The sequence below is a fragment of the Caloenas nicobarica genome, chromosome 1 (genome assembly GCF_036013445.1).
Source record: "Caloenas nicobarica isolate bCalNic1 chromosome 1, bCalNic1.hap1, whole genome shotgun sequence".
NCBI classification, from domain to species: Eukaryota; Metazoa; Chordata; class Aves; order Columbiformes; family Columbidae; genus Caloenas; species Caloenas nicobarica.
In genome coordinates this window covers 99,229,194-99,241,157 of record NC_088245.1, presented here as the reverse complement: position 1 = coordinate 99,241,157, position 11,964 = coordinate 99,229,194, and the positions used below count along the sequence as shown (strand labels likewise).

At 38.9% G+C, this 11,964-nt stretch overlaps 1 protein-coding gene across 2 annotated transcripts in view; it reads right to left on the bottom strand.

Annotated features, from left to right (window-relative positions):
- Window positions 1-5,246: 5,246 nt before the first annotated feature.
- Window positions 5,247-11,964, bottom strand: part of CD99 (CD99 molecule (Xg blood group)) — a 29,632-nt gene continuing 22,914 nt past the window's right edge. The window contains exons 6-11 of one of the 2 annotated variants that reach the window (XM_065626846.1): window positions 11,900-11,941; window positions 10,462-10,530; window positions 9,170-9,205; window positions 8,534-8,644; window positions 7,668-7,724; window positions 5,247-5,531 (exon numbers count right to left, since the gene is read on the bottom strand). In XM_065626846.1, the coding sequence (XP_065482918.1) occupies window positions 5,506-5,531; window positions 7,668-7,724; window positions 8,534-8,644; window positions 9,170-9,205; window positions 10,462-10,530; window positions 11,900-11,941 (341 nt within the window). In that variant the 3' untranslated portion in view covers window positions 5,247-5,505. The remainder of the gene's footprint in view (window positions 5,532-7,667; window positions 7,725-8,533; window positions 8,645-9,169; window positions 9,206-10,461; window positions 10,531-11,899; window positions 11,942-11,964) is intronic. The other variant, XM_065626847.1, reaches the window with a different exon arrangement.

The following is an 11,964-nucleotide window of genomic DNA, read 5'->3' as shown; positions in this document are numbered from 1 at the left end:
AGGCAAGAATCTACTTTTCAGAGGCTTGGGAATTGTCTACAGAGGATGACAAAAAAATCTAATTTTAGAAACTTATAATGTGGTGTCAGACCACCGAATATGTTAAGCACTCTCAGCTCCCTGGCAGATGCTTATCTTCACAAAGCAAATTTGGTCTGTCATATTTTCTATTGATTTAAATATGTTTTAAAATATAAATATCCTACATGAAGGGGCATCTCAGATAGTGCCTCACCACGGTCCAAGTATGAGAACACAAAGCTTGGACAACGAACAAAACCCATGGATCCATCCATACATGAACATATGTTAAAGTGATGTGATTTAAATCCCATTTTATCAGCCTCTCTCTAGCAAACACACATGCCAGCAGACTTGTCCATTGAACTGGGCTGCCACTGTCACACTGGCACCCGGCAGCAGCCAGGAGACTGGTGTGTGTCCTCCCTTTTGCTTGTGGGGGGTAAGGTGCAGACAGTTTTGTCAGCGCTCTTTTGACCACTCGAGACTCTGCTACCATGAGTGGCTGATTTGTAGGCTCCTGGTGTTGCTGGGTGATCCAGTCTGATGTGGGGCACAGGCTGGCCCCAAGTACATTTCTGTTGAGTTACCTAGAACATATGATACGCTGTGTGCACTGGAGTCATGCTCTTATGCTAACTGCAAATAAACCAGTGCAACAACATAAACTGAACTGATAAAACCCAGTTATATTGGATCTTCAAGAAGCTTGATGTTCAAGTAGGTCGGCTACCCCCCACCCCAAATTTGAACCAGCAGAATGGTTTATGAAAGCACAGCTTGTTGCATCACACGGCTTAACTATTTTTAAGCTAGTAGTAGAAGCTCTAAAGCTCAATTTATGTATCATCATTCTCCTTGTCAGGGCCAATTGCCTAATCTCAGAAGAGTAAAGGATGTTTAGGTTTGAAAGTTGACTTTGTCAACCAGTGAAAACCAGAATTATACCATGACACAAGCAATCCCATAAGTCCGCTGTTTATTTTTTTCCAGAATAAAAAAAGCAAGCACACACGGGCTAATCTTTGTATCAGTGATGAATCTGCCTGAGGGAAACAGGAAATTTAGTGTGGCTACATGCTCTGGGTGCTCTAGTCTCAGGCAAGTCCAAGCAGCTCTCAAACATTTAGTCGCTTTACTTCAGAACAGTTGTTCTTGTAAGTGATGTCTTCACAAAATGCTTTATCTCACCTGTTTGCTGATGCTAGCTCATGAAGGTATCGAAGATTCTCAAATTAAGTTTGAAGATGATGCACCCCTTGTCTAGCTCCTCTGAAGCCAGCAACTGCTCTGTCTAGCTGAATAAAAACAATATGAAGAAGGCACAGGAAGGGCAAACTGAGGAGTGGATCTAGTGCTGAAGTTGGAATGTCTCTAAAACTTGTCCCACTTTTGTTCTTGGGGGATTGCAGGAACTTCTTAATCTCATCTCTCTCTGTCGAAGATACGAAAGTGATTGCCCAAGACATCAAATAAACAAATATAAGGCCTTACACCTGATCATAAATTGTAGTTTTAGCACTTTGAGAAATCGTTGACATCCTTTTCTATTTAAAGGGGAAAAAATTCTGCCTAATATTCACCTGACAAGGTGGATAACTTGCTTGATGTTTTTTATTTGTTCTTTCAAGAAAAAACAACACATTTAAGAAATAGGAAGTGGGTGGAGAAATGGAGCCAGTGAGTCTATTCTCTACACCATATACTTTTAGCCCATTAGGCCTCTTTTACATGAGACAAGCTAAAAAAGAAGAGCCCAGTCACAACTCACCACAATTGCAGCCCCATCCTTCCTGTGGGCAGAGGTTAGACACTGCTCTCTTTGGCACGGGTGACCTGCTGTGTGAGTCTATCGGAGATGAAAGAACCAAAGTATACACTAGAACTATCGGGGAAAGCCACTAATATCCTGCAGTATTAATCATTTGTCATAAAAATGGAAGTATTTTAATTAAAATATTGAAATGTCTGGTAATATTAGACATTAATTTAAATATAAGCCAAACACACAAGTGAATCAGTGATACAATTCCTCGGCAATGGAAGAATACAATTACTGCACACTAGCTAGAACTTCATTGGTTTTTCACAAGCAGATGGAGGAACATGCATTTTAGCATGTTATCTTTGTGGTTCTTAAAGTACTCCAAATGCAGGGGCTTGAAAAAAGCTTTATTTTTGCTCCATTCAAATCCTTTTCCTATGCCTAATCATCTCTTCACTTTCTTTCAACTATGGCTTTTGTATCTGTATAACAGAAAAGAGCAAGAAGAAAATAATCTTTTCATAATCTTGTCAAGTGTAAAACACACAGAGAATAGTACAGGAAGAAAAAATACCAAAAATGCACAACTGGGAGTCTAATTCAGCCCAAGGTACACTGAAGGTTGAGTGCACTAAAAAGCAGTTTTCCTTAGCATTCAAAATTTGGCACAGATGTTGAAATGAGCATGAATAGGAGCTACAGTAAAAAACTGACAAATTTTATGCTCAAGAGTCACCTGCTTTCATTTCCACAGTCGGATTAATTTGTCTGGATACATTTAGACATGATATTCTACAAGAAGGTCCTGCTTTGCTTTCCTGCTCGTGTTACTGAAGGTAACTTCTCGTCCTCTAAGGAGGTAGACTGGAGAAAAACCAGAACTGAAGAGGTTGTGCCACAGGAACGGGACAGAGCTCTTTGTTGCCATCCATTTAAACTCAGTTTAATGGTGAAGGTGCCTCACCAGGAGTGAACTTGCAGTTTGGGCCTGGACAGGACAGCAATTTTTGATCCCTTTGCACAGTTGATTGGAACCTGTAGGGAAACTAGAATGTTGATTTCTGAATCGGGAGCTGAAAGTCACTGAGAGCCCATAAGGCCACAAGGGCAGCAGATGATCTGTAGGAGACAACCATGGAAACGCTTCAGTAAGGGGATGGCTAATTGTCAACTGTCATGTTTCTTGACACAATGACTATTAGAACTTATGTATTAGGATAGTTAGTTGCACAATGCAAGAACAGTTGAGCTGGGAAGGCCCAAGATCAAAGTCTCAATGAGTGGTGAGGCAAATGTAATACCCTGATAACTGAAAAATCAGTGAAGTGCTACATTTTATCCACAGATAAGTAACAGAAACCCATTAATTGGCAGTTTGTTGCTCACAGAAGAACAGCCTGAAATTTTGAACTTTAACATTCTCTTCCTAGGTGGCAGCAGCCAGTCTTCCTTCCTTCCGAGCACAAACACCATTAAGTTTGCCCATACTAAGCCTTCCATTGCTGTGCAGATTTTCAATAGATTCTGTATTACCAAATTGGAGTGTTCTCCATCAAAAGCTATGCCTGTCCTTCACAGAGACAGATGTCTTCTCTGCCCTTAGCACTGGTAAGCACTCTGCAGAAGCAGCTCACAGCTTTCTTGCTACTGGCCAACTTCTTTCTAAAATGGTTAAAAAGTCTGTAAAAAAGAAACCCGAATTGCTGTTGGAGCAGGAAGACAAACTCCCTTTGAAGACTGCTCCTCTGGTAGAGCACCAAAATTTTTCTATTTCTAGAGGTACTAAGAAGGAAAATACATAAACATTTTTTATTTCTTTATTTTTAATTTATTTTTAGAAAAATCACAATGTTGATAGGAGGTTTTAATAAGTAATTTTTAGGCTTGCAAAAGCTGAAGAAGGATTCAAGAGTCTGGTTAGCTAAAAGCTAGTTTGAGCTTCCCCTGCCATTCTATCCCTAACAATCACTGGCTTATTTCTGTTTTTTCTACACTTGGCATTGATATGAGATACCTCTTTATTCATGCAGATAACAAGTACTTTAATAATACATTTCTTTGTATTTACATAGATCAAATGTTTATATAAAAATCAGTTTTCCACCCTCAAACACACTTAAAGTTTTTAGCACTTTCATTCTAAAAGTGGATGTGAGGCAAAAAGAGGTTTACAAATCAATTTCATAACAAAATACTAAAATCTATGTAAGGCTTTGTTGCAAGCTAAGCAACATGTACAAGAAATTCTTAAATGAATTATCCTTGGTATACATTCATATTTGAATGCACAGATATATTTACATGTTTAATATCCAAATACATAATGACTTTTAAGATGAAATGCCATCTTTCTATAGAATTTTGTCAGGTGGCTGAAGCACATTAGTAAGGCATATTGTAAAACTGCATGAAAATTGGAAACAATTAGAATGAAAGCCAACAGAACTGGTCAGACTATTCCTTCCAGACAGAAGTAGTTATTATCTCAGACTTAGTCCTTTAACTGTGATGAGTTGCAGTTTTCCATGTTTCCACAGATCCTTGAAACCTTCCCGTGGCTTTGAAGAGCCACAGCAAAGCTCACAAGTCCTTTCAGGTGAGGATGCAATCCCAATGGCAATCCTTCACAAGTCCAAAAGCATTCTTCTCATGTATGCTGTTCATACTGTTCAATGGGTGCTTGTGGAGTGAAGCTGGGTTGTTCTGGTCAGTCTTGCTATTATGTACTTTGAAACTGTAGTACTGTTTCTATCTTTTAAGTGCGTGTGATAAGCCTTCCAAATTCAAAGTATCACATTATTTTCTGTTAAGTTATTGGTTATGGAAGTCTGAAGATGTTAATCCTCACTCCCCAATACTTCGTCCACAACTATTCCGACAACAGCCAAAAATCAATCTCACCAGATGTTCAAAATCCAGTTGTGGTTCTGATTTGCAAATCAAGCTTTTCCACATCTGACCAGGTCAGTACTTGCTAAGCAGGAAGAGCTAGAAAGGATGAAGGGTCTGTGTGCACTAGTTTGGGTGTTCTGAATCTGTACCAGACAGATGCAATGAAAAAAATGCAAAAACAAAACTGAATTTTTGTCTCTTGGATGCTGAAGAACAAGTATCTCTTCACTGGTGGCTGAGACAGGCAGCTACACAGATTGTATCAGCAGCACCCGCACCCAGGTCCATTATCTACACACAGTGAGCCATTTGCTTTCAGGTGCCCACACCATATACCAAGCTGTTTGGTTGGTACATTCACTGTGTGCAGAATATTAAAAAATATGTTTGTACTGCCTGAAAGCAATGGTGTAACGATTAATTAGTTGCTTATTGTTTTTGGAGAGGTAAGGAAAAGTTAAACATACTGAATGCATTTGAGACACACCCATTTGTCACAGGAGTACAGGAAAGAATGTGAAGGCACAACATACTTCTACACTCCTGTCATTAAGGCCATATATTGGTGTGCACAAATGCTTCACAGGGCTAACCATACAGAAGTGCTCAGGTTTAAAACCATACAGGACTACTCAGGTCTAAGTCACACTCCCAGAGGTTTCAAACAAGAACTGTGTTTCATGTAACTTCAGACTCTGCTACTCTGCTTACTTATTATGCTGCGCTTTTTTTTTTCTTTTCTTTTTTTTTTTTTTCTTTTGTTTCAGGCAGAATGCAGGCTGTCTATCCAGTTTCAACGGTCTGTTCTTCATCATGTTTTCTTTACTTTAGTTCTCCAGAAGTGTGCGCTGAACTGAAAAGTGAAAAACAACTCAGGATTAGTACACTAAGTTAGTACACATTTTAAGTTACATATTACTATGTAACAGTATATGTAGACAACAGACTTTTCCAGTAGGTATTTGAAAACTGTGGGATAAATTCAGGTAAGCAGAGGCTTGATTCTGTGTATGCAGTACCCTGCATACCAAGTGCTATTACATCTCAGATTTCTCACTCAAATAACCATGTCCTCCTAGATCCATGTAACTATATAGACTTGCAGTGTAACCCAACAAGTAGTTTCAGACTTGCAGTTTTGCGGATGTGAAAATGAAATGGTGTACATACAGTCTGTGTAGCTGATGGAAAAAGTGGATTATTGGAAGAAAGTGCTAGCTTAAGTTATCTACATTTTCAGGAAATCAAAGACAAGTCTACATAAGATTTAAAAAACGCAAACCTGTTCTGCCATGCCATCTGACCTGGCTTAATGCAAGGCTGCTTCTAACTAGAAGCCAAGGAGGTACATCAACACTCTATTACCAAAAGCAGAGCTAATGTCTGCTGACTCCCAGAACTTAGATCAGGAGTAGCATCACGCAGACCATGGTTGCCCAGTTTCTTGGCTCAAAGCATGCTCATGCTTGTCTGCAAAATCTAACAGAGGTGTGAAATTTGGGATTCAACATGACATCAACATGTAAGCAGAAGTAATCATTTGTGGTAACATGCCCAGTTTGACTTTGTAGGTTAAAATAAAGTATCCATTATCTGATGCATTTCACGCCTGAGTTCTGGTGAACCTTGGCTAAAATTTTAGCATACCCTGACTCCGACTCATACGTTAACTGCCCTTGGTAGAGGTCTCTGAAAAATATTGCTGGCTTCACTAATGCATACCTGAATTGAGGGTACCTGCCTATCTCCAGTCTTGACTTCAACAGCCAGTCACCAGATATGTTTTCTCCTTGAGAGTTTTATATATTTAATAAATCTATACTTAATATAGATTTATATATTTAGATTTTTAGTTTAAAGGAAAACTGTTTATAAAGAGGATGATGAGTCAGATGGAAGTTTTTATCAAAATGCTGAAATCCATGAAAGAAATAAGGTATAAAAAATTATTTGTTAAATTATTAAAAAAACACAACAAAACTGAAACAAAACAAACACCAAACAAAAAAACCCAACCAACCAACCAAAAACCCCACCAAACAAACAAGAAACCCCACACAATCTAATTAGTTCTGCAGGCTTAAGGTTAAACTCACAGAAGAATATATTGCAAATTTATACTGCTTTACAATTTTAATATTCAGTGTTTCAAAAACACTGAACAAACTTCAGCAGGAGAGTGTACTGCTTCTTCCTTTTTTGACCAGTCCCAATGCTAGATGGCAAAGTTTTCACCTATCCTGTTTCCTCCATATCTATCTATGGCTTTCCTGGAAATAACCACCTGTTCCATCAGCTAAGTACCCTAGACAACCATATCTGGAAGGCTGAGGTATTGTTAGAGTTTTTGTTGCTTTAAAAGACATCCTTCTGCAGCTGTCACCACTGTAGAAATATTTGTTATTTGATGATTCTTTCACACAAGAATCATTCTCTACTCACAACAGAGAATATTTTAGTTACAACATGCTACTAAGTTCACTCGTCCTTGCCTCCGATGTAGTTTCATCTCTGCACAAACTCTCTTGACATTTTTAATATACATTCTTGCACAGTTCTATATGGGTTTACAATCGAAAATGGTATCAGATTGCAATCAGACACAACACATACTACGAGAACACCTGTCAGCTAATTGCAGTTGTGTATCACACTAAAGGAGCACGCTTGGGTTTTCACAATTGTCTTTAATAATACTTTCGCAAAGAAAATTCAGTTCTTTACTTTTGCAAAACTCCTGTATTTCAAGGACTCAAGGCAACAAACCAGTCTGTTCAAAAAATAAAAATATGAGACAGAAGAGTAGCCATTTCATAAGAACCGAAATCTTGATTCAGTTCTAAGTTAGTTGTCATGGTAGTTACATTTTTTTGAAACAACAAAAAAGAAAACAGTGCAAGCAATTTTCTCTATTATGTTAGATGTCAATAAAGTGCACTTAATAGGGCCTCAGCAAAAAATTGATCTTCCATCTAGATTTTTCTCTTACCAGGTGGCTCAGATTGCGCTCCCCGATGGCTATCCATATTCACATTCTCTTCATCTGCTGGGAAATCAAAACATTCAGGATGCAAATTCTCTTATCTTCAAAGTTATTGATTAATGAAGATAATTTGAGAGAAGAAACAGTACTGAAGGAACTGGGCTATTGATAGTAGTTCAGTATCCCTTGTATTGCCTGCATGTTAATTTTGATGTGCATGGTAGATGTTACTCAGTTTCCAGACTTCCCAAATTACAAAACCGCAGTGCCTGGCTGGATTCCTGCTCTGTCATCTCCCTTCTCCAACCAGTCAGAAAGACTAGAAAGGACAAAACCAAAGCCTCTGCCCCACCTATCAACCACAGTACTCCTCAAGTTCTCTGATCCAAGTTATATCTTATTTAGGTGGAAAGGAAGTAGACAGCAAGCAACAGATGACTGCAGAAGAAAGAATCGTTTGGGGATGAACATCCCGGTAGCTGTCAGAAAACTAATATGTAGGCAAGCATCTTGTGAAGAAACAAAGGCAAGACAGACAAAATCAGAAGCGATAAGGCATTTTTCAGCGTGAAAATAGTCTCTAATCCCTGGTCTCCTTAATGAAATGTTTTCTTGCAGTCTCTCTTTAGCAGGAAGTGCTTTTATTTTAAGAAATGCAAAGCCTTAGGTCTGTCCACTTCTTAGAGTCTAAATTTTGGGTGAGCCATTCTTCAGACACCCTGTCTTAGAGGACTAGTAAGAGAGGTTACTCCCTTGAACACAAATTTGCTATTAGAACTACCTTATGCATAAGGTCAATTTCTAGCCCCCATACAAGTACAAAACTGCACCTCTTTAGACTGTAGAAAACAAAACTAATTTAGAATTCTTACCGCTTTGTTTGAAACAGAGTTTCTTCTTCTGGTAAGCAATGAAACTAGATACTGCTCCGAGTACAGTAGCAACCACAGCACTCACAATTCCAGCTATTGCTCCCTGAGAAGCTGGAAAAAAAAAAAAAAAAGTATGTATACATTTTTCAGGATTGAAAGCAATGTCAAACTTGTATTGTCTCAAAGTAGACGTTGTGAACACTTCCAAAAAACAATAAACTGAATTACATGCAACTGTAGTAATCAACTCTGTCTTTGTGAATGATGAAAAGTGAACCATCTAATTTTATAACCATTGATTTCTTAGTAATGCCTACTGTTAAACAACTTAAGCATGCCTGTTGTAAGTTCCACTAACCAAAAAAGCTACCCTTTCACAGCCAAATCATTATATGAATGCAATCAGTGCACCAGCACATCTGAGACCTGAACACTCGAATCATTTGCAACACAGAGATTTTAAAGAATTATGAAAGCGGAGCTTGCAAGTAAGAATTCTAGATCCCACAGAAGATTTTAAGCTGAAACCCACTACCAGAAGTGACCATTCTAACAGAATATTAGCAATATAGAAAAACCCAGAAAACAAGCTTCAGACATGCAGACACCATCATACATATAAATTTATGCATTTACCCTCAGCTTCTTCATTTGGACTTGGGCCCTTTCGTTCTGTAAAAATGAAAAAAAAGTTTCAGATTTTACATGTCTAAAGAACAGTCATATAATAATTGATGAGCTTTTTGTCAATTAATCATGCAAAAGCCAGCTACTATATCCATACAGAGCTAGGCTCTCTGGCACTCAAACTTCCTGTTTTCAAAGCACAGCTCATGGTGATGCTAACTTGAGCCTTGGGTGCTCAGCACTTCTACAAAGTGAGCGTAGCACACCTGTGAAATTTGGATTAATCAGCTTGCCTATCACCACAGAATACTCAGTGGAGAGAACAGCATATAATTTCAGGGAAGCATTCAGTTGTATTTCCATGGAACCAATGATCTTTGCCTAAAATTCTGGACTAATTTACTAAATATTTTTACAATTCTCTCAACAAACAAGACAGAAGGTCTATAAATACTATTCTTATTTGGCACTATGCAACTTGCACCACTGAAGAAAGAACCTGTGCAGACAAAAACCTCACAGAAGTCTCAAGAGATGCTTCTTGCCCTTGACAGTTTTCAGGTTACTGCCTCAAAGGAACCTTGGATGGTAAGAGCTTCCCAAAAAATTAGCATCAGTAGTCTCTGTCTGGAACAATCCTCTGAAGAAGTCAGTAATGCACAGCACACCACGACATCACATCAAGATACTTAACCTAAATCTGACCTGCGGTAACACACACAGGGATGACTAACCCCATCCTAATGATGACCATTACTGCAGCTTGTTCCAAATGACCACCTCTGTACTGAGCCGCACCATAACAACTAGACATGACAGATTATTCAAAACAAGTTTGGTTTTTCTACTGCTCAGAATAGATAGAACCTACATCACTTGGAAGTCTAAGGATCAATTCATCCTGTGGGACAGATAAAATTTTTGAGAACACATGGTGGACCCTCTTTGGCCCATCTCTGGGCTTCCTAACCACAAGAACTAAAATAAACTGAGAGTATGTCACAGGCGTTCTGAACTTTTGAAATAAGTACCACATTCACATCTCAGTTTTCAAATCCCGCTTTCTTAGCATAACAGTGAAAATCACTGAAGGTTCCTAGACCACATTTACATCTTAATTATCTGAGGGTTTGGGCAGAGACAGAACACATTGTTTTTGAACTGGAAGGTATGCTCTTAAGTTTCAGAGACCAAACCCAAAGTTGTTACAAGCTAGACCATGTTAACCAGCTTGTGAGCAATCTTTTGTCAAAAGCTCAGGTAGCCATAGGATCAGTATGAAGCACAACCCACTCTCTTACCATTGCTGCCACTACCATCGCCTCCTCCTTTTGGTAAACTGCCAGCTAGATCTGAATCATCAAAGTTGCCTATAAAAAATAAAAACAATATTATCTTACATGTTTTAAGTTCAGTGAAAAGACACCTCAAGGCACATAATGTCACAGAAGTTTTCTCTAGATTGTTCAGCTGAATTTGTGGTGGTTTTAGGCTCAGTGCCGAAGTCACAACACACTCCTGTTTCAAAAGCCCTGTCAACCAGAAGTCCCTTCAGCTCAGCTCTATACAGTTTGATAGCAACACCCTGGACTTCCTGAACTGAGAGAAGTCAGTGTCCAAGAGCAGGTGGTACTGCACAAGTCACAGGCTAAGCAAGCAAGAAGCCCTGTTAGCTACTTAAGTGGAACAGCCTAAGTCTCACTATCCTGTTAAAGCAGAGAAAGAATGTGGACAGGAAAGGACCATTTGTTTTCAAGGCTGCAGATGTGAATGTTTCTTCAGAGTTGGGTTTCTAAGTCACAATCAATCTTTTGAACCTGTACAGCACAGCAGCTAGAGGAAGAAAAAAAAAACCAAAACACTGGATCCCACCTCATGGAGCCTGAGTTCTCCTCCTTCCCTCTGCTGATGAATGAATCTTTAGTTTATGTAAAGCAGATCTGCTCCAAGCATTAAAACTAAAAGCACTGCACTAGAGGATGTTCTAGCTGGGTGGCAAAAGCACTGTACTGAGGCATGCAAGACCTGAATTCAAATACCTGCTGCAAATCAAGCAGGAGAAGGAACAAGAACCAGGGCTTGCATTTCAGGTAAGGACTCTTTACCATCATATTTCTGGATAATATCATCACCACAGCTGCAGCCAGCTGAATCTGTTTTGTTTGGCGTCAGGCAAAGACAAAGAAGACATCTAAAGCGCAATAGGCAGGGAAGGACATGCATTTTAAGCCCTCCTTTCAAACACAACAGAATTTTATTTCTTAACCTTTAAAAGCAAAACTTGCTTTTAAAAGCAAAACTAAACAAAATAACCATTTAACTTTGAGCTTTACCTTTAATGTATTAATCAATGTTTTAAGAATACAGTTCACAGGTAGTTCTGACTGACATTTTAGCATGAGTAGCAGGTTTGTAAAGACAAGTCAATTCACTAAACAGGTGCTCCACCATAGGCAGCCAACAGCAGCACTGCCTGAAGCACGCACGCTCTGCCCTGTCCTTCCTCCTCCCTACAGCATCCCGCTTTTAAGTGAAAGCAAAGTGGCTCAACAGGTTTGTTATGGAATTTCAAGACTGCTGAAAAGCTTATTTGCAAGACAATTTTTCCTCAATTCTCAGTATTTACCCAGTGCAACATCTGACACACATAACAGCCAATTAACAAGGTGTAATTATTATAAATTCAACTGAAACAGTAAAACCATGTCACGATTCAGGAGTTTGTGCTAGAAACCTTACCAGTGTCTTTAGGATGTGCAGGTGGACCTTGCTTCGGGTTATCTACAGACAAAAGAGAGATTTAG